General features: G+C 44.1%; 1 protein-coding gene across 3 annotated transcripts in view; it reads right to left on the bottom strand.

The window, feature by feature from the left end:
* rap1gds1 (RAP1, GTP-GDP dissociation stimulator 1) overlaps nucleotides 1-15,809 on the bottom strand; it is a 37,599-nt gene extending 21,790 nt beyond the window's left edge. For all 3 annotated transcript variants that reach the window (XR_014570676.1, XM_083789050.1, XM_083789049.1), the window contains exons 1-4: nucleotides 15,195-15,809; nucleotides 12,605-12,718; nucleotides 6,980-7,105; nucleotides 4,880-5,005 (exon numbers count right to left, since the gene is read on the bottom strand). Coding sequence is in view for 2 of the 3 variants with exons in the window: in XM_083789050.1 (XP_083645176.1) it covers nucleotides 4,880-5,005; nucleotides 6,980-7,105; nucleotides 12,605-12,718; nucleotides 15,195-15,198 (370 nt within the window). In the remaining variant the exon portion in view is untranslated. The remainder of the gene's footprint in view (nucleotides 1-4,879; nucleotides 5,006-6,979; nucleotides 7,106-12,604; nucleotides 12,719-15,194) is intronic.
* Nucleotides 15,810-21,975: the final 6,166 nt, after the last annotated feature.

Consider the following 21,975-nt stretch of genomic DNA (forward strand, 5'->3'; position numbering starts at 1 on the left):
TGAGCCACAAGAGACGCCACCGAGCGCACTAAAGCGCACAAGTTGCCGCGTCGAGTGTTGCGAAGTTCAGTAGAGCTGACTCAGGCTTCACTCACACCTTTCGATCTAGCATACAACATTGATGAATGCTAGATGTAAACAAAGGGTAAGTGTCATGGCCGCCCCAATGCATTTCCAATGGAAGTCACATGGTTTGACACAACATTTTTGTTGTACGGCTTTCGGCTGTGTTTCGACTGCCCCCCTCCCCCTCATACAACAAAAATGGTGTGTCAAACCATGTGACTCCCATTGGAAATGCATTGCGAGCTTGCATCAGTAAACAAGTCTCATGCATCATCTATACATCAATCTGTTGTGAAGGTGTGAGTCAGGCATCAGCCCCGTCCGAGGTGTAACCCAATAGCACAGAATGTGATGAAACTCTCCCAAACACGGAGAAATAGCACGGATTGGCAATGGGGTTTTCTAGGCGTCAGTGTACAGAAGTGCAATCCGTGCCATTTTGCAGTGTTTGGGTGAGATCGGGCTCAAAACAAACATTGAAATCAATATCAAATATAGGGGTGTGAAGAAGTCGATATCAAACAATCGCGTATGAAGGTTGTAGAACACAGCAGCAACTTATTTGTAGTGTATTCTAAATGTCAGAAAATGTTTTTCACCCAAAAGGAAAGGTATTCCATACGACCTCCTCCTAAAAAAAGAAAAACTGTATTCTGGTGCTGTGTAGAACCTGTGGCCTGATATCAAGCCAGACATATAAAATCATTAAAATTGTATATTATGTAAGCATGCCCTCTTATCTGTCGATTACCCCTCTTCATCGGGAGGAGACCCTTTCAGTTTTTAAGGGACCAAGCCCGTCCCCTTGTTCTTGTCTGTTTTTTCTTCTCCTCCTTGTTTTCCGCCAAAAATAGCAGTTGAACTGTGCAGTTGGGACTCGGTTTTCGCAAAACTTGGCAATATGGTAGAGGGTGACGATGCGAAGCCCACAACCATTGGCCAAAGGGTGGCGCTATAGCACTCAATTGAAAATGCAAACTTTGAACACGCATAGTAAATGGTAAATGGTGCATTTATATAGCGCCTTTATCCAAGGCGCTTTACAGAGATTGTGCATTACATTCACCCATTCACACACACATTCATACACCGATGGCAGCGGAAACCATGCAAGGCACCAACTAGCACATCGGGATCAATTAGGGGTTCAGTGTCTTGCTCAAGGACACTTCGACAGTAACTCTGGGGGAGCCCGGGTTCGAACTGGCAACCTTACAGTTACCATCCAGGCACTCTACCCCTGAGCCACCGCCGCCCCATAGCTCATGAACCGTTTGACCATTGGCAATGAAACTTCGACACACATGCCGAACAAGTATCATGCTCTTACTTTTGACCTCTCACCTATCACCCGCCATTTTGAAAAGAAACGGTTAAATTCTGTCTCCTTTTTTCATGGATTTCTTTCCATGGATTTGAGGGGGGAAAAAGCTGCAGATACAAAATGTGGGGGTCCTAGACATGAACATGTTTGAAAGCCCTTAATGTACTGAGCATGCTCCAAACTTCCCACTGTCACATCGATGGAGCTCGACGGCAGGCATCAATAGGACATCACCACCTTTATTCATACTGGGGAGTACAGTCGAGGGCGAGCCTTCATTTCCAGTGTACGACACAATCCAAACCCATTACATCACATTTTGTACATGATGATATTCCAATGCAGAATAATGCAATTCATCATGGTGATGACTGGGGGGAGGGGGGGGGTCATGACTCACTGAGTCTTTGTGCTTTCTCATCTCACAGGCTTCCACTGGACGTGATTGCAGACCCCTGCTCAGAATACGTATTACGTGGAATTCATCACATTTATCACTTCAGTTTAACCACTAAAACCCTCTATACTTAGTAAGACGGAGCACCAAACCTCCTCGCTAAACATTTGTCTAGTAGTGTGTCTCAAGTCTGAAAAGGTTGGGGATGCCCCCCCCCCATCGGTCTTGACATATACTGTACCTCTCCTCATTCATTCCAGCTGCCACCACACTGTGTGCAGACTAGAGATGGCCTTGGACGGCCAAGCAGGGAGACACAATCAGTCATGCCTCGCTCCGTTTTTTTCCTTTCTTTTTTTTATGTGGCTTTGCTGCAGTGGAGTTTACCCTTCATGTAGGCGAGAGAGAGAGAGAGAGGGGGAGAGAGAGAGAGAGAGAGAGAGGACGAACCGTTTCCACAGACCAATTGAAAATAATGTTATAGTTTACGTTTAACCACTCTGGGGCGGAGGGGGGGGGGGTTCTCATCACAAATAGCATATTTACAAGCTTGTAGATCTGCTGTTTTCAATGAAGAGATGTGGTTGTAGATCGAAAATTCACACCCGTGTGAACTGAGACGCTCTTATCATCATATATCACATTCCAATGCTCAGCCAATGAAATCTTCACAAATGTCATTCCGGCCAATCACATTTTGCGTCTTCACTTTTCTGTCCTCGCGTTTGTCTTCAATGTTTGACACGATAAGCTGGGCATAGCCCCTCAAAAACGTGTGCAACAAAGTGCTATTTAGGTCAGTATAGTAGATACTGAAGTGATATTGATAAATTCCACATATTATCAAAGTGTTCTGAGGCACCCCTGGACTTGCGTCACACAGCACCCACTTTGTGAACCATCGCGTAGCCAGCCTTCAAACTCTAGACTCTAGGCCCGCCCCAAAGTTATTAGTGCAGCCGGCGATGCAGTGGCTATTTTCAAGAAGCGATTTGATTTAGAGGGAAACACTGTCTTGTATAGACCAGACCTGTGGGGTCCCGTTGAACTCTGGAAACCTCATATGCCCAAAACGGATTCAAATTCAAAAGTATCAAAAGCTGCAGATCTATAAGCTCAAATTGCACATCGTTGCTGCTACTTTTGATGCTTTCGTGCAACGCTGTAGTATGACCAAGTTGGACGTTAATTAACGATACAGAGTTTAACCCAAAACTACAGCCACACAATGTTAATAGTATTTGTAGTAGATAACAATTTGAAATTTGCATGCACCATATGGCCAGAAACAAAAGTAAGTCTGGGTGTTTCACTAGGATTTGACTGGATCTGAAAATATGCTGTACCGTCCAGAAGCAAAGATTTGAGTTAAAAAATGTTTGCTGTGAAAGAATACATTCAAAGATTTGCACACGTTTTCACGATTTACGAGCTTGTAAATCTGCTATTTTTCAATAGTGGTTAATGTTGTTAAACGCTAATGGCACAGATGTGTTCCAGGTCTTAATGGGTTAGAGTAGTTAACCATATTGAACACATGCAGCATTAAGGACGGACAGACACAGCTCTTGTTCCATGTCCTTTATAGGTTAGATTCTATGACACCCCCCCCCCCCCCCCCCTCCTTTTTAACAAATGTCTGATCCCCTTTCCTGTCACACATACCACTGACATCCACCACCGTGCTCCACAAGATGAACTATGCTACAGAAAATGACAGCTGCAATGAAAAGTGTCCTTGTGTAAAGATGCAGGGGGTTAGACAGGCATTAGTTCGACACCCTACCCCAAACCCAACCTCACAGGGAAGGTACGGGTGAGTCTTAACCGGCAACGCAACGCATGTCGGCCCTCGCTATTCATTTCAATAGAAGTTGCTCAGTGGCGTTTTGAATCACCCGGAAGACTGCCGGAAGTATAATTATAACTCAATGGCTCGAGCGAGCGGAAGTTTAGCCTAGCCTAGCCCGGATCTCAATTTTGAGGTCCGGGCTTACGCACGTGATGTCATGAACGTCCGTCCACCTCCATGAAAGTGCTGCAATTCCACACCAACCCCTCCCCAGTAAAAGTGTCCTTGTGTAAAAGATGCAGCCACCATCCCCTCCCCAGCAGCTAGCTTAACTAATTCACATTTCAAGGATGAGTAGACAAGTTTTTTCTTTCTTTACACTAGATGGCCCTCAGACTGACCTATGCTCCACCATTCAAGCCCCAGTGAAGCAAGGAACAAGGAAACCACGTGGACGCAAAGATCGCCTCCCATCCACTTTCATGTTAGAGAACTTTCTAGAGCGTTCGTATCTCTCTGCCTGTATTGTTACACTTTTGCAGCGACCACCATTCCATTTTCTATTGGCTCTAACTATTGAATAGATTGACTCCAACGTTAGCTGATATCTTCCCACCCCTTCATCTCGGGGTCGAATCCCAGATTTCGATTCTAATCAAAACAAGCATTATTGACGGCCGGTCACGTCGCGGTAAAATAATGCATGCCTCCGGTGGTCCGCGGCCATAAGATTGCTTATCCATGAGCTAACTTCCGGTATTTATTTCCCCTGAAAAAGGCTCATAAGGCTCCAATACCCTCGGCACATGAATGGACGCAGACTGAAACAACGGTGGCAAAAAAGTGTTAAATGTGTGGAAACTAATATACCATTCCTGTCGGGCAGAAACATCTTATCTCCATATTTTAACATATTGTGGGGACATTGCATCGTCTCGACAATATTTATCACCATATCGCCCACTCCTAATTCAGGGAATACAGTGACAAGCCAGACACCCAAACCCAGGGCTTAAAGCAAAAGAAATCCCAAGACTGAAAAATTTTTTTTGCAAAGCTGCGCTGATCTCATTAAATGACCCCTATGAAATCCTCAGGACTGGAATCCGTCCCCAGGACTGAGGACTCTTTAAGCCCTGCAAACTCCATGGCAGGAATCTAGCAGATCCATAAGCTCACAGCGCACGGCGATCTGCCATTTCCAGCCAACGCTTTCCGCACAGTAACAGATAAGTCCCGGGGGACTTTGATTGGTTACGGTGAGGGTTCCTCCATGCGGCAGGAAGGCTATGCTACTTACGGCTGTCGTAGCAGATGTTCCCCAAGGCGCGGCCCGTCTGCAGCAGAACCTCCTGGTCCAACGAGCTGAGGAGCTGGACCAGCGGCGGGATGAGACCGGCCTCCACGCACGGACTCCTCATGAACTCTGGGGAGGGAGGGAGAGAGACACAGACAATATGTCAGAGAGAGAGACACAGACAATATGTCAGAGAGGATGAGACCGGGGTCCATGCACGTACCCCAAATGAACTCTGGGGGGAGGGAGAGAGAGAGAGAGAGAGAGAGAGAGAGAGAGAAATTATGTGGTTTTCAACTATTTTCCTATCAAGGTCCATAATGTATTCTGCATTTGAGCCACGGAGCACCATTTGATGACATTTAGCCTCTCAGACCCCAGATTTAATGCCGATATCAATATGATGACCAATTAATTGTGCATCCCTAACAGAAACAATGGCAAAAAACTTTGATAGAAACAAAACAAAGACGGTAGTGGTGTGTACGCCATTGTCTGACATAACAGAACTGCCCTGATGGATACAAATGAAAAGAAAGAAGAGAACTGTCTAGAGGGAGAAGTGCTTTTAGCACAGCACAGCGTTTGGCTACCTCCAGAACCTCCAGACGTTTCCGGGAGCGGCCGCAGATAAATAAATGCCAGTGTGCTTTGTGCCAAGCTCTGGCACACTGGCACAGTGGTGCCAAGCCCTGGCACAGTGGTGCCTGAGTCATCATTAGCTCAAACAAAGCCCATTTACTACAACAAGTAGTAGTAGAAATACATTTCTCCATATCTTCATTGACACCCTAGTTTCAGCTCAATTGGTAGCTTTTAGGAAGGCCACTCGACCTTCTGTATTTCTGTCATCATGTTACTGATTTCCATTTCCTGATTACTCATTTCCATACAAAAGTACAGTATTTCTTCGCTTTTGTTTTTACATTTATGTTTTAAGAATGCATGCATGTGCAAATAAAATCAACTAAACTAAATAGTCTAGTAGCTGGAGGGGGTTATCATGCACCCCCCGGAAATATACTTCTAATCACTGTTTTCTTAGGGAAAGAATATGCTAAAAATGATGAGCTATGTTAACGAGTTATGTTTTCATTGTTTAATCCACGTTTTTAATCAGTTTTAAGTCAACGGGCAATCCACCGGACAGAATGGGATATGAGACGTGTTTTGATGACGTCATCGCAAAAAAGGTCCGTCGTGCCGGCGTGCAAAGGGTTCTGGGAAATTGAGTCCCATTGTTTACAATGGCGCATTTGCCGGAGGGACAAGCCGTGTGCCGAGCGGGCTGTTGTTGTGATCACCGCTATGGAATACTTTTCAACACTACAACAAGCGATTACACCGTTTTAAAGTGGATTTTAGCTGCAGACGCCATGAGCACAGACCAGCAGTGTCAGGTACTGAGGTACAAGGCAGGCATGCTATGGAGAATATAGGGATCAAGCCCCGGCCATGAGAGGAAGCGTTCAAGCCAAATGCACATGCTGGCCGATCTGAGGTACTGCAGCTCGAGCCGAACTGGGCCTAAAACACTTGCACGCACGCACACGCACGAATGCACGCATGCACGCACACATGCACGCACGCACTATATGACTAAAACCAGAGCCATAGAGTATAGATAGAAAACAGCCTGGTCACGTGGTTCATGTATGCGCGCGAGCCCATAGACAATGAATTCCGTAACCGTCCGGTGTCCCTATTCGCCAATAGAAGTCTATGTAGAAGAGCCACCATTGGACTGGCACTATGAGTGAACGGAGTTGTCGTAACTCTGTCTTACTCTATGGCTCTGACTAAAACTAAGAAAAATGTGTCAACAAATAAAAACTAGACTAAAATGTTAGGGCGGGACTAGTGGAGAAGACATCCAGTAGAACTAAAAGACGAGTCATCTTATGCAAATCTACAAGCAGATCTTCTATTTTCAGCATGCAACCAAGTGTAAAGTCAAGCATTACGACGACATCAAGGCACCGACAAAATAAGTCGACTAAAACCTAGAGTAAAACTAAAACAATTCAAATGACTAAAACATGTTCAAAAGACCCATGACTAAAATTAAATCAAAATCCGCTTGTCAAAATCAACACTGCTCACCGTTTTTGGCCAGCTCCGCGATGATGTTGGCTACTTTGGGGGTACAGGACGACTGGGGCGCGGTCAGCAGCACGGGCAACAGAGTGAGCACTCCCATGTCCCGTATCTTCATACTGGCCTCCGTGTCTGTGAGGAGAGAGAGGGAAGCAGAGCAACAGTTAGCATCTTTATAAGTTAGCCTCTGTGTCTGTGGGAGTTAGCATCAGTTAGCTTTTCTTTTTATTAGCCTACTCCGTGTCTGTGAGGAGTTATCAACAGTTAACATCTTTATAAGTTAGCCTCTGTGTCTGTGAGGTGTTAGCAACAGTTAGCATCTTTATACGTTAGCCTCCGTGTCTGAGAGGAGAGTAGTGCATTTTAACAGCGGGCGACAGCCAGACAATTTTGGTTGTGTGTGTATGTGTGAGTGTGAGTGTGAGTGTGTGTGTGGGTGTGTGTGAATGTAATGCACAACCACAATCTACGTATGTGTAAAGGTGTATGAATGTGTGTGTGAATGGGTGAATGTAACAATCTAAATGCACCATTTACCATTTATTTACCATGATGTGACATTTGGTAAAAAAAAATGGAGCAGACTCAGTCCAGTATAGGAGAAAAGAAAGGGTCTCGTCCGGAGATTGTATTTTTGTTTTTTTTAAGAAAAGTGCCCATTAAACACCTACGCACTCCACACAGCTGGTGTCTGGCCCAGGGCTGACGAGCCGTCCTAAATGCCTGGCGTCAGCCTGATGTTGGCAGCCGAACAGCTGAGGCCAGAAAAAAACCCAATGACAAATGGCCATCCTCCGTCCCCTTTATCCTTTCCTCCATCTATTCAATCTGGGAAGCCCTTAATGTCCCTTTTAGGACGACTAATCAGTTAGTCGTGGCTTAAAATGTCCCCCGTGAACTCATAGGTCCACATTAGGACTAGGAAGGCATGACCTACATTAGATTTAATTTGACTTTTATTAAAAAAAATCTCTGGTGCTAGTGGTGGTTAGGCCTGTCACAATTATTACATAATAATCCCCTAATTGCAATGATTTGAGATTATCACTTGATGATCGTCAATCGTTTCCATTTTTCAAAAATAGCAGATCTACACTTGCACACGCAGATTAGACACACCAACGGACAGACATGCGGAAACAGCGATGGGACATGCGGTGGGACATGCGCTGCTCCTGCTTGCGGTTAGGGTTAGGTTAGGGACTTTGAGGTAGTTTGTCGGTCTAATGACAGTCGGACCAATAGTATGTCTAATCTAAAGCCTATATCCGATCTACAAGCTTAGTCACTTTCACGTGTTGTAAGCTTGGAGATCAACTATTTCCGCCAATTTGGATATATTTTGGAAAGAAAATAATTATAAAACATTATTAAATGTGCCAGTGATTTCTTTGTATATATCCTGCGCACTTTTACAAATTGAAATGTTCCATTGTTCAATGCAAAACAATTAAACAATTAGATTGTTAATGGCAATCAATTTGTGACAATTGTCAGCTTAAATTTGTGATTGGTGACAGCCCTAGTGGTGGGAGGGGCTCTAAGGTAGTGGGCTCTCAGACGTTTTAGTGCCAAGGAAAGGACCCCAACATTGATATGTATTTCACCACAGAGCACAGAACCACTAGTCCTAAAAGACGCCTATATTTCCGTCCATGCTAAACCCCTTATCCCTAAACTTCTTTGCCTTTTTTTTTTTTTTTTTTACAATTTGAAAAACTTTTTTGAATAGTTCAACTAGATCGACGCTGTGAGCTTGTATTTTATTCAAAAATGGTTTTTCAAAATAGTTTAAAAAAAAGAAAGAAAAGACAAAGATGTTTAGGGATAAGGGGTTTAGCATGGATGAAAATAGAGCCCTATGGGCTATATCTTGGGCCACCCATTATCCCTAAACTCACAGTAAATGTTACAATTTTGAAAAACCTTTTAAAATGGTTCAAATAGCTGGATCTACAAGCCCACAAGGTGTCGATGTAGTTCGGCTAGTTGAAACTAGTTGGCTCCGACTAAAACCAAATCAAAATGTGCTGTCGACATCAACAGTGGCGTAGTAGAGACACTTGTTAGTGTGTTTCTGAATCGGTGCCCGTGTGTGAAGCAGCGCCATCAGGCTGCCCTCGCCACCTGCCGTGCCCACCTGGCAGCCCGGCCATGCCAAACTCCACCAAGCTGAAGCTGGCAGTGCTGCAATCAGTGTTGATTTCGTAGACTAAAACTATGACGATAAATGTTCGGACTGCCTTTTTTCACTGACGAAAGCTAAATAAAAACAGAGCTATAACTAGAAAAAGTGCCCTTCTGGGCACAGGTCTCCACCAGGTTATCCACAGATCCGTGCAGTTAGAGGTAAAAACACTTTTCGGCCAGTTATAGCGCCACCTTGAGGCTGAGTTGAAATTGTTCATGTGGCATTTTGTCCTGGGCCTAGTGGGAATGTGGGTGCACAATTTCATGGAAATCACGCGATGTGTTCATGATTTGCAGCATTTTGTTTGAAACTGAGCACTCCTGTGAACTTTGGAAGCCAATCTTAACCAATCAGGATGGAGTCTGAGAAATCTGAAAGACCCGTTTCGTTGAATGGCTCTAGAGAGACTGTGTACCAATTTGCGTGATGTTTGGACAAAATCTGTAGGTGTACTGTGCAAAAACTTGTTTTGCACAAAGCGGCCTCCTGGTGGCGCTATAACAGGCCGTTCTGGAAAGTTTGGGGCAGAGGTTCATGGTTGGCATCCAGGGAGTGTGTGTGCAAAATTTGGCATCGACCGGGTTAACGGTGGCTGAGATTAGCTGTTCGCCACCTTGAGGCTGAGTTGAAATTGTTCATGTGGCATTTTGTCCTGGGCCTAGTGGGAATGTGGGTGCACAATTTCACGGAAATCACGCGATGTGTTCATGATTTGCAGCATTTTGTTTGAAACTGAGCACTCCTGTGAACTTTGGAAGCCAATCTTAACCAATCAGGATGGAGTCTGAGAAATCTGAAAGACCCGTTTCGTTGAATGGCTCTAGAGAGACTGTGTACCAATTTGCGTGATGTTTGGACAAAATCTGTAGGTGTACTGTGCAAAAACTTGTTTTGCACAAAGCGGCCTCCTGGTGGCGCTATAACAGGCCGTTCTGGAAAGTTTGGGGCAGAGGTTCATCGTTGGCATCCAGGGAGTGTGTGTGCAAAATTTGGCATCGACCGGGTTGTTTTGCACAAAGCGGCCTCCTGGTGGCGCTATAACAGGCCGTTGTGGAAAGTTTGGGGCAGAGGTTCATCGTTGGCATCCAGGGAGTGTGTGTGCAAAATTTGGCATAGACCGGGTTAACGGTGGCCGAGATTAGCTGTTCACGGACACACGGACGGACACACAAACGGACGGACACACAAACGGACGGACGGAGTGCAAAACATACTCTCCCCACATGCCTTCGGCCTGGTGGAGACAATGATTCAAACTAGTAATATTTTGACGATTGTGAACAGATAAACAAAACAGACAAAAATGTTAGGGAGGGGGGCACGGTGGTACAGTCGGTAGTGCTGTCGTCTCACAGCTAGAAGGTCCTGGGTTCGATTCCCGCTGGGGACGCTGTAGGGTTTGCATGTTGCATGTTCTCCCCTCACAAAAAACATGCAGTAATCCGGGTCTCTAAACTACCTCCCCCTGGCCAGCCGGGGAGCCTGAGGAAGGGGCAAGGAACTGGTCGAAATAACGTGTTCCATCCACGTGCTACGTCCGGCCGGGGAAACTCCCCCCTGTCAGGTGAAAAGAAGCTTGGACTCCTCATGCATAGAATGAAGCATGAGGTCAGTCCGCTAAATAGCATTTTCCTGATGGTGATATTTGGCTATGGGGAGATTTAATTGTTCTAAACACACTCAGGGAGGCGCAGGAGAGTAGTCTACGAAGAGAACACTCATAGAGTTATATAAACTAGAGAGCGGACTGCCCCCGACAGCGTCAACATTTAATTTCCCAGACGCTCTGGTGGCTTGAGAACAGCGCAAATTCCGCTGTTCCAAAACGGCAGCTTTGCGGTAGTCAAAAAGCGTGTGACAGCGAGACGACAACATGTCGAAACCTATCAATGTAGTGGAGAGAGCCACTTGGCATTAAATCCATTGGCCTGGTGGAAAGTTCACAGCCTCCTCAAGCAGATCTGGACGGTGTTTGTATGTATTTATCTTTTTGGAGTCAGTGGACCCCATAGAGCTGTAGGTAGAGACGCAGATGCGTGCAGATTATGATGCCGTCGTTTATTGATGATTAGGCCTACAACTATTTATTTTTATTGTTAAATGCAACCAACGTTATTTAACCGGATAATGGTATCGGCTATCCGGATGGAAAACTATCCGTTACCGACATCCCTATTCTCAATCCTTTCAGGACGTGACCCCCGCCCCAAAATAATCATATTTGAACTGGGGGAAAATCTTATTTGAACTGGGGATTCCCAAGAAGCACTTGGCATTACATTTACTTTGACTCGGCCCCACCGATAAATAATTGAAAAAAGCAGATCTACACAGCTCACCACATGAGGCATTGTGAAAATGTGAACCATTGGAACACAGTGATATTTTTCCCTGAAAAGTAATGGTTTTGGATACAAGAAACAAGGTTTTGGCCGACAGTGACGATAACAGGATATTGATTGAAGCTTCAGGACGTTGCCCAGACAATCCCTAAACGGGGCCAAACACTTCTCTCCGTGACAACACACACCGACACATTGGTCTACAGCAGGGGGTCTTCAACAGGGGGGTACGGGTCGGGACCCCTTGAGGGTCCCCAGAGTTAAGTTCCCTGCACACTGCTGCATTCTTCTGATTTTTAGCTGCGTTTTTCCGTCGGTTTTCAACAAAAAAAAGCAAAACCGGGACTTATGTATCCGAAAGGCGCTTAAAGAGGCTAAAGAGCCAGCCCCGATAGGCAAGAAGCAACGCAGCACTGTATAGCCTACAGTCTAATTATTATAAAGACAGAAGTGGTTGTGTTTGAACATATATACGCTCGTCGCTTGTATGAATGTAATGAATAACATCGCGTATACATTTATTTTCAACCAGCGCCGTCCCGTGTGCGTGTCTCTCCTCCGCTCCTATAACTCTATGCTCTCACGAACAACGTAACATGCTATGCTGCGCCGTAGAATGGTGTTCCACATCGAAAATAGCAGATCTACAAGCTCACAACACGTCCATCCATGACGCATTGTGGACTTGTAACTCGGATTCTGCACAGCTGCTGTGAGTAAGGCCAATCAGAACGGCAGCTGCTGTTCTCCGGCCCAGCTTATAGTTAACCCTTTACTCGCTGGTTGTTTTCAAGGCTTAGAACACTGTGTTTTATGCTTGATTTGGATGAAAAAATATTTTACCTCAGAATAATCTACTAATATTTGAATATTATGGTATTGGACTCGACCACCAAAAATCACGTTTGGTTGATGGCCTAACCCGTGGCTCCTGACATACGTGGCAGGTTACAACTAGCCCATGGCAGGTTAAAACTAGCCTGTGGCTTCCTGTGAGGTTAGGGTTGGGGTATGCTGAACTCATGACTGTAGCACTGTTAGTAAGTCAAACCAAACAGGCACCCGTAATAAACTATTACTTAGGGAAGCAGCACTTACTGTTGTGGGCGAGAGCTTTGAGCAGGCAGTCCACACAGCCCTCTGTCACGCCGTCACCGGTCCTGTCTGCTGCAGACGACAGCTTCAGCTTCTCCAGAGCATCACTCAGGTTATCTGAAAAGACAAAGACAAACACGCAGGGAAGGTCTGAGATAAAGCCATGGACAGAGTGACACCTGTCCTGTCCCTGTCCTGTATCCAAGGCTACATACAGCACAGTACACACGTCGCAAGTTCATAAATCTCATCTCTTTCTGCAGCAGTGCATGTCTTCCTTTTAGCCACTGCCAGCATCCGTGTTGTGGGGCAAACCTTTGCAGAAACTAGCAGAACGACAAGCTATATTTCAGCGCAGGTTTTCTCCACAATAACACACAAAGCTGAAAACACACAGTAGAGCAGGGGTTCTCAAACCTTTTTTCACTTAGGTCTCCCCTGTAAATACATTTCACACACACATTACACACACACACACACACACACACACACACACACACACACACACACACACCAAGAAAAGATGAGCTGTGACTGGCCAGTACAGTCACTTTGATTGGCAGTTGTGCCCAACGCTGACCCCAATTTTTTTATTGGACAGCCAACCAGTGCTGCACCATTCTTGCTCAATTTTAGAAATGAGATCGCATAGGTGTCTGAATCTAGATCGCAATCTTTTTTCGATTAATTGTGCATCACTATTTATTGGTTTTAAATGTCAGTTTGGATATATTCTGTTTCTGTTAATTGCCCAGCCCTACACATTTGAGTGGACGGAGGTGGTTTGTGTTTTAAATTATTCGTGTGGATGACTAAGTAACTACAGTACAGTATATGCCCAGAAGTGGAACGCCTAAATGCTGCTGACCTAAAAAGAAAGAAAAAGAAAACGCCTGCAGCACCCAAAACTGAAATGTGGATTTAGTTCATTTCATAAACTTTCTCCCTTCTTTGGTTTTATGGAGAACTGTCTGTCACGTCGTCCCGTATCCTCTTGGGAGTTCTTATGCAGTGTGAGCTGCAGGAGAGAAGAAATCTCATCAAATGGTGGTCCATGGCTCAAAAGGCTGAATAAATATTGGACCTTGATATGAAATGGGTTGAAACCCACTGGTCTAAAATGCCAAAGAGCCAAAGAGCAGTGCTGCTGCGGTGGCGATGGAGAATGCTGTAGCTGCCATCTCTCCATCTACAAATATTTTTTGGTTCGAATCCCGGGCGTTACACTACCAGGAGACCACAACCACTGCACATGTATGTAGACATTATATTGTATTATCATAGTCTATAACCATTGCTTTATTGTATTAACATACTCTACAATACAGATTGTATAAGTTATACTGCATTAAGTAGATGACAGACAGACAGACAGACAGACAGACAGACAGACAGACAGACAGACAGACAGACAGACAGACAGACAGACAGACAGACAGATCAATTCACTGAAATATATATGAAAGACATAAAAAGTATTACTCTACAATAAAGATGTCGTAGTTAGAATGTATTTTACAGATGTGGTATAGTTACATGAAGGACCTCGAGTTGAATTATCTGTTTTATTCACTGAATGCAGAGCATCGCTCTGAATATTGTAGCGATCGGCCACCGCACACGCACACACCCACACACACACCACTGTTCTATCCACGTTCACCCCAGTACACCACACACACACACACACACACACACACACACACACACACACACGTGTAGTGCACTTATGTTGTACATGCATATATACAGTACACATTAATATATATATTAAATGTTCTAATTTCTGATTAATTGAAAATGGAGGACCCCGATGTAAACAAGTCTTAGTGCTTTTTCTGGTTTCATCCTCGTAGCAGTTTTTGTATTGACCTGTACTTACGTTGAACTCTACAAACTGTTAATAACATTTTCAATCAATCAATCAAAAATTAATCCACCATCCATCCACTGGGCACCAACACAGAGTGGTATGCTGTCTTAACCAGTGGTCCAGGGACCACCAGTGCTTGAGGGGGTTCCAGGTGGTCCCCATGCAGCTAAATGATGGAGAGTTGGTAACCAAATGGACCCTTATTAGATCTTTAACTCTTGAGAGGGTAAAATGAAACCAAATGGTCCCTTACCCTTATAGACCTTTAACTCTTTAGTATAAAATGAAACCAAATGGACTGAACTCTTCAGAGCATAACCCTTAATGGGTCCATTTGGTTTATAACCAAATAGATAAAGCAAAACCAAATCATATATAAACGTATGGTTATAAACCATATAAACCAACAACATGAACATCGTTAGCACAGGGTTAGCTTAGCCTCTGGGCTACCAGCCTATACCACCACCAACTCCATTCATTTATACAGTGGTTCTCAACCAGTGGTCCGGGGACCACCAGTGGTCCTTGAGGGGGGTTCCAGGTGGTCCCCATCAGCTAAATGATGGAGAGTTTGTAACCAAATGGACCCTTATATAGATCTTTATTCCACTCATTACGCCATTCATTTATATTATAATAACATGAACATTTAGCATCGTTAGCACAGGGTTAGCTTAGCCTCTGGGCTACCACGGACTACCACCACCACCCACTCACCCATCACGGCAGTATCCGAAAATCGAGCTCTGGATCCGGGGGAGATGATCAGCTCGAGTCGGCCCAGATAAAAGCACCACCGATGGATGGATGGTCCAGAGACAGTCCTGGAGGTCTGATTGAAGGAGCGGCTCCAGCAGCCGAGCGGATCCGAGCTCCGTGCAGTCTGGACCGGGGGAGAGGAGGAGGGACCACCAGACTGGGTCGGTGGGCACTGGGCCGCGGGGTGTATGGATGGATGGACGGTACACGGTACGGGGGCGTGCGTGGAGGAGGATAGGATATATTATGGAGGATGGCTGGAATGCACGCACCAGTGAGTGCACGCACACACACACACAGCGGTGGGCAGTTGGGTCTTCTTTTTTTTTAAGACATCCGCCTTCCACGCATGTCGACGCGCACGGCCACCACGCACAACTTCAAGGAGGAAGGACTGCTGTGTGTGTGTGTGTGTGTGTGTGTGTGTGTGTGTGTGTGTGTGTGCGACTGTGCGTGCGTGCGTGCATGCGCGCGTGTGTGCGTACAGCTGGAAGATCTATAGCCTACTACCAGTGTACCACCTCCACCACCGCTGGTCAGCCTGGTCAGAGCTTCAACAAGCCGGGGAGCACAGCTTCTGGACCGGCTGCTGACAGGAAGGAAGAGCCGCTGCTCAGGCTGCTGCTGACACGGAGGGGGCGGGTCGTTCGCGCTGTGATTGGCTGACTCGGACGGAGGGGGCGGGTCGTTCGCGCTGTGATTGGCTGACTCGGACGGAGGGGGCGGGTCGTTCGCGCTGTGATTGATTGTGTTCACTTTCTGCGGTCCCCAAACCCTTGGTCACGGGACGGGACCAATTCGTGGGTCACGGTCCTCACGGACCAATTTTTTTATGGGTCACGAGATCACGACTTGAAGAGTAAATTCATCCATTAAAAACACAAAAGTTGGCCTACAGAAATTGATTTGATGACTGAATAATCTGATGACTGAATAATGTGAAATGAATGTAAAACCCAGACACGAAAACCCTTACTGTACACGTTTTTCCCTTTTTTATTTTATTTAATGTTTTTATTTTACTGTGTGTAAGTGTATATTTTTACGTCTTTAAACACAATCCATGCCATTCTCCAGATATCTCGTGGAAAGATATTAAACCCTCCTACGTATGCCATTCACGAGATTTGATAAAAGGGCATTAATCCAGAATTAATAATAATATGTGTACCTTATTTTAGCTTCTGTCGCTAGCCACAGCTTGCTTCCATGGTAGAAACAGCCGAAATCGCAACTATTTGTGCACGCGCACACGCAGTCTTTAGTGGTTTTAGGGCTCAGAATGGGATAAAGTGTAATAAAACATTAATTACCCTACCATCTCTCTATATCATTTGATAATGGCATATTAAAAACCCAATGAAAATATAAACTTCACAGAATATATGTACCACTTCGAATTATAACAATCGTTGAAGATTATCTGAATATTGCACAAGGGGCCATTGCTGAGCACTGGCAGTGGCAGTGTTTTACCTATACTTGTTGTGAGGACCTCTGCTTGGATTCATGGTGAGTGGGGGCCGGGGGCACCGACGATCTGCAAGCTCACAATGCGCTGCATGTGTGTACGTATATCCACGGATATCCCAAGCCGTGTATATTAGCAGAAGACGAGAGGCTTGTCTGCATTTCATGGGAAGGCAATACATTGAGAGTCTCATTATAGCCAAGAGCCAATGAGATGATTTTTTTGCTGGTGCAAATAAACTCCAACGGATACGTGTGTAGCCTGACATCTGAAGGTGAAAACCGGTACTGCACTTTTTTGAGTGAGGTGATGTCACCAGATTGCACACTACACAGCAGTGGTTCTCAAAGTACTGGGGTCAGAGGAGGGGAGTTCCAGGGTGCCCCCAGCCAAATTTGTCAATATAGCATCAAGATCAGCTTATAACCACTTTTATCCTATATTTAAATCGGCCATTTGAAAATAACTACCACGAGCACAGAATATTTTAATATTTTAATCTCGTAGGCCTATATGTCCCAAATTGTTTTCAGATGGGTGTCCGTGGCCAAATACATACTATTCATTTGGTGGTCCTTGACATGAGCTAAATGTTGATAGCCCGTGCTATAAGTATTTTGAGGGACAGAACTATCGCTTGTGTGGGACGGGGGGAATGGACTGGGTTAGCAAAGTATTACTTAAGTTGCTATTAAATGCCTTGATGTCATATTCGACCACAGGTCATTGCCTATTTTCTTTTATTAATCCCTCTGGCGTCTCACATTTTGTTTTAAAATGCTAATTTTGGTAATGGATGGGTGAGGCCGGAGGTTCCCAACCACTGGTACGTGTATACGGTGTAGGCTATAGCCTACAAGTTTAAAAAGTTGTAGGCTATATGTATCACTTTTATGCCAATATTTTGGAGAACCCTGAACTGTCCTATTCTGTATCTGTGGGCACCAATCAGGAACGACCACTCACCGACACCCCCTTCCTACAGTTCAAAAGGCAATCACAAAACACACGTACACACACACACACACACACACACACACACACACACACACACACACACACACACACACACAGGGAGGGAGAGACCGACCAATGCACACACAAAGCAGAGAATATATATAGCATAAGGGTCATGATCTGTGATAATAAGGTACAGACATAGCAGGATACTGTACAGCAGGTGATATTCCTGAAGGTATTAGGTATGGTGTAGACAGCAAGGTTATAATCTTTTTGGATTTTTCATATAGACTTTTTTCCTTCTAATTTCAGTTAGTCTTAGTTAGTTGTGTAACCACGCAATACAGTACAATTCCGTTAGTTACAGTTTTTTATTATATATATATATTTTATTTCAGTTACAAAAATGTTTTTTCAATTAATGTTTTCGTTATTTCGTTAACTACCGTATAATAACCTTGGTATAGGTAGGTGTAGACAGAATATACAGTACAGTAGGTGATATAGCTGTATAGGTATACTGTAGGTCTAGTTATATACAGTGATAAATAGGTATACTGTAGGTAGTTATCCAGTACAGTAGGTGATATAGCTGGTACTGTAGTTGTAGACAGACATGGCTGTGGTCGGGAACTATGCACACCTGGACGTCCAAACGAACGAGGAAGATGTTGAGTCCAACAGGACGACCCAGAGGACACTGACAGGCCTGCTGAACATACTGCAGACTGGTAAGAGACACCTGGGTTTAAACCATCAACACTAAATAATAATAATAATAATAACAACAATAAAAAAAAAAATCCTTTGATGCTGAATCGGTCTTGAGAGCTTACAGATATAAGAGATGATGCTAAAATGTCAAATCACCGAAAAATGAATGAATGATGCACGGATGCATAAATAAAAAGAAACAAGATGTTAAAACATTTTAACTGATCTCACTAACTCCATGTGTCACTGTGTGTGCGTGCGTGTGTGTGTGTGTGTATGCATGTATGTGTGTGTGTTCTGCAGACAGACGAGTTGGAGTCAGCGTTGGAGTGCTTTGTGCCGTTCTGATTCTCCTCAACATCGTTCTGTTAATATGTCTCTGTAAGTCACGTTTCATCACAATGCATTTTATTACAATCCATCCATCCATCTTCAACCGCTTATCCGGAGTCGTTAGTGCTCTAGTGACTGTGAGTCACACCAACAACACCTTCTGATGTGAATATTAAAACCCATTCTGACCTGAGATCAGATTCTAAAAATGTCAGTCGCTCTTCGATTTTTCAAAAATAGCAGACCTACAAGCTCGTATCGCGCCACTCGGTGGCGCGATATGAGCTTGTAGATCTGCTATTTTTAAATAGCTAAAGCATAACATGATGCTGACACCAAAATGGGTGCCCGTTCAGAATGGGTTAAGGCCATCACAGGTCCAGCACTCACACTAGCAAATGACACTGGTCATCACTTGCACCTCTGTCACTTCAGACTCATGCCATCACGACAAGGATACAGAACTTAGTTTGAAATAGGAAAAAAGTTTGTTTTAGGAGAAGTTTTGTCCCTTCAGCCATTGCTGCATTAACAAACTGCCTCGCTGATAGAATGTTTTTTGTGTGTACTGCATGGGGACTTCATGTATTGTCTAGGTTTTATGTTGTTATGTGCTATGTTGTTTGGTGCTATACTGGTTAGTGTTTTACTGTTGGAGCAGATTACTATCCCTGAGGGGATAATGTAGAGAACTATTATTATTATTACTACGGTATGTCCCATTTTCAAATCATTGTTCCCATACAGCTCAGTCCAACACGAAGGAGAGTGACCCACTAGTGACTGGTGTGACAGGTGTGTCAGTGAGACATCACCGTTTTTCTTAATTTGTCATCAGTTTGTAGCGAATGAAAGAACAGCTGCTAACTTTATCGTGTTATTTATTTAGAATATCCTGGATGGCAGAGATTTGGCGGCGGGTGTTATTATATCTCTAATGGGGAGACAACGTGGGAGAACAGCCGACAGTGGTGTAGAGACAGACAGTCTGACCTGATTGTCGTAAACAGCAAAGAAAAACAGGTGTGTGTGTGTGTGTGTTGTACTGTAAGTTTTAACCAAATTCCTCTTGGCCCCTTTTTCCACCAGGTTTGAACCGGTTCCGTTCCTTTTTCCTACCTAATATTGAACCATTGCAGAGTGTTTCCACTAAAAATGTATTGGTTCAGAATCCTAAAAGTTTGTTCGGAACTAAACCAAAACATGACCACGGGTTCCATGAAAGCACCAAGAATCTAGAACGGAACCGGTTCTAGAACCAAGATTCTTTTTTTCTTTAACTTTGTTTTTATTCAAAAGTTTTTTTGTTTTTTTTACACCAAATAATAATAAATGATCGAACACAAGTAAAACATACGAATCAATGAAAACAAAAAACTAAAGAAACAAAAAACATACATAAAAAAAGAAAAAAAACAGAAAAACAGCTTGACATAACTACTATAATACAGCATTGAACCAAGATTATTTTGGTGGAAAAAGGGGCCAAAGTGTGGAGACACACATCTATTGTACAGTTTGTACATCAGTAACCATCAGTGGTCCTTTTCTGTCCAGGACTTTGTTTCACATTTTTACCAGACGCTGTGGCTGGGTTTGACCGACAAAGTGGAAGAAAATCGTTTTAAGTGGGTGGACGGAACAACACTGACCACACTGACGTAAGACTTCCACTGTACATTCTTCTCTTATTCATTTGAACAAACATTTTAAGGACATTTCAATTAGGCCTACTTATACTGATATATTGAGCCCTATACCTTGTAGCCTATGGTACACAAAGGCTGCCCATGCAATGCAGCACACTTCAATGCTATAATCTTTTCTTATGCCCAGCACCCATGTTGTGTAGGTACCGTTACTTAGCTAGCTGTGTACTTGTGGCTTAGGGTCGGGGTGTGTTGGTCTTAAATTGAGATGCATTTATTCTGTTGTATTTCTACCAGAAATATGTGGGTTATGGATTGAGAAAAGTCAGAAGTGATTGTGCCCATGATTAGAGCAGCTCTGATCTAGCTGGTCTAAAGTCTCGCCCAGTCTCCCAGGGAATTATTAGCCTAACCTCTAGAGCAGACATGTAGGCTACATTGACCCAAATACTGTAGGTGCGTTTGCATAGCTGTTATTTGCACTGCAGCTTGCCGTCCAAATCCATCCAAACTTCAGCACAACCCTTGGTCTAGTTTACGTTGTGCCCAAAACATACCCATGACTGATACAGAGATTATTATCATAACCTGTACTTTGTGCCCATATTATCCGCTGTCTAACTACTGCAGTTAAATTGGAGTTTGCTCTACCATAGTCTAAATGTGGCCCAGTCTTGTGTCTACTTCACTATCCAGATAATCTGCATCTAATAGTACAGTATAATCCGAGGTCATGATCAAGCATTTGAGACACAGACCACGATAGCCTCTCAGTTTGTTGTCTTTATGTCTTTGGATAAGGTTTTGTCTACAATTCCATGCTGTATTGATGTTGCACCATAGAAGAGATAACAGGCAAATGTAATTTCTTCTACATTCTCTATTGTGTGACTTCTTGTAAATTTAAGGTATCTTACGGGTCCAGTTGGTTTCATTTTACTCTCTCTATAGTCCTATATGGGTCCATTTAGTTACCAACTCCAACATTTAGCTGGGGACCACCTGGGACCTCCTCAAGGACCACTGGTTGAATACCGCTGCTGTAAATGTATCGTAATTAATGAAATGTTCCATTATATCTACAGGTTCTGGAGCCCTGGTCAGCCGGACAACAGAAGGGCCGATACGAACGCGACACAAGAATGTGTGGTGTTTGATACCAAGTCTGGAGGATGGACCGACGTGTTCTGTTTCCGCAGTTTCCACTGGATCTGTGAAAAAGTTCAGTGCTGAGCGAACGCACCGTTTTCACAACGTGACCCGTGTTGGACAGTACAGCTACAGTAGAACTACAGTACAACTACAGTATACACAGTGGTGGGAAAAAGTACCGTACTCACATCTTGTGGTGGAAAAAGGTACTCACATTTGTTACGCTTAAGTAAATTACCAATACTGCAATATAAAAGTACTCCATTACAAGTAAAAGTCCAAAATTCGAAATGTACTTGTGTAAAAGTACAAAAGTGTTGACATCAATCAAAATGTACTTAAAGTACCAAAAGTAGAAAGTTCTCACAAGCTATGCAGAATATCCCATTTCAAGTGTTCAAATGTACTTTATGAACATCTTTTAAAAATAGCAGCTCTACGAGCTCACAATGCGTCACAT

The sequence above is a fragment of the Protomyctophum parallelum genome (genome assembly GCF_964188405.1).
Source record: "Protomyctophum parallelum genome assembly, chromosome: 18".
Taxonomy (NCBI): Eukaryota; Metazoa; Chordata; class Actinopteri; order Myctophiformes; family Myctophidae; genus Protomyctophum; species Protomyctophum parallelum.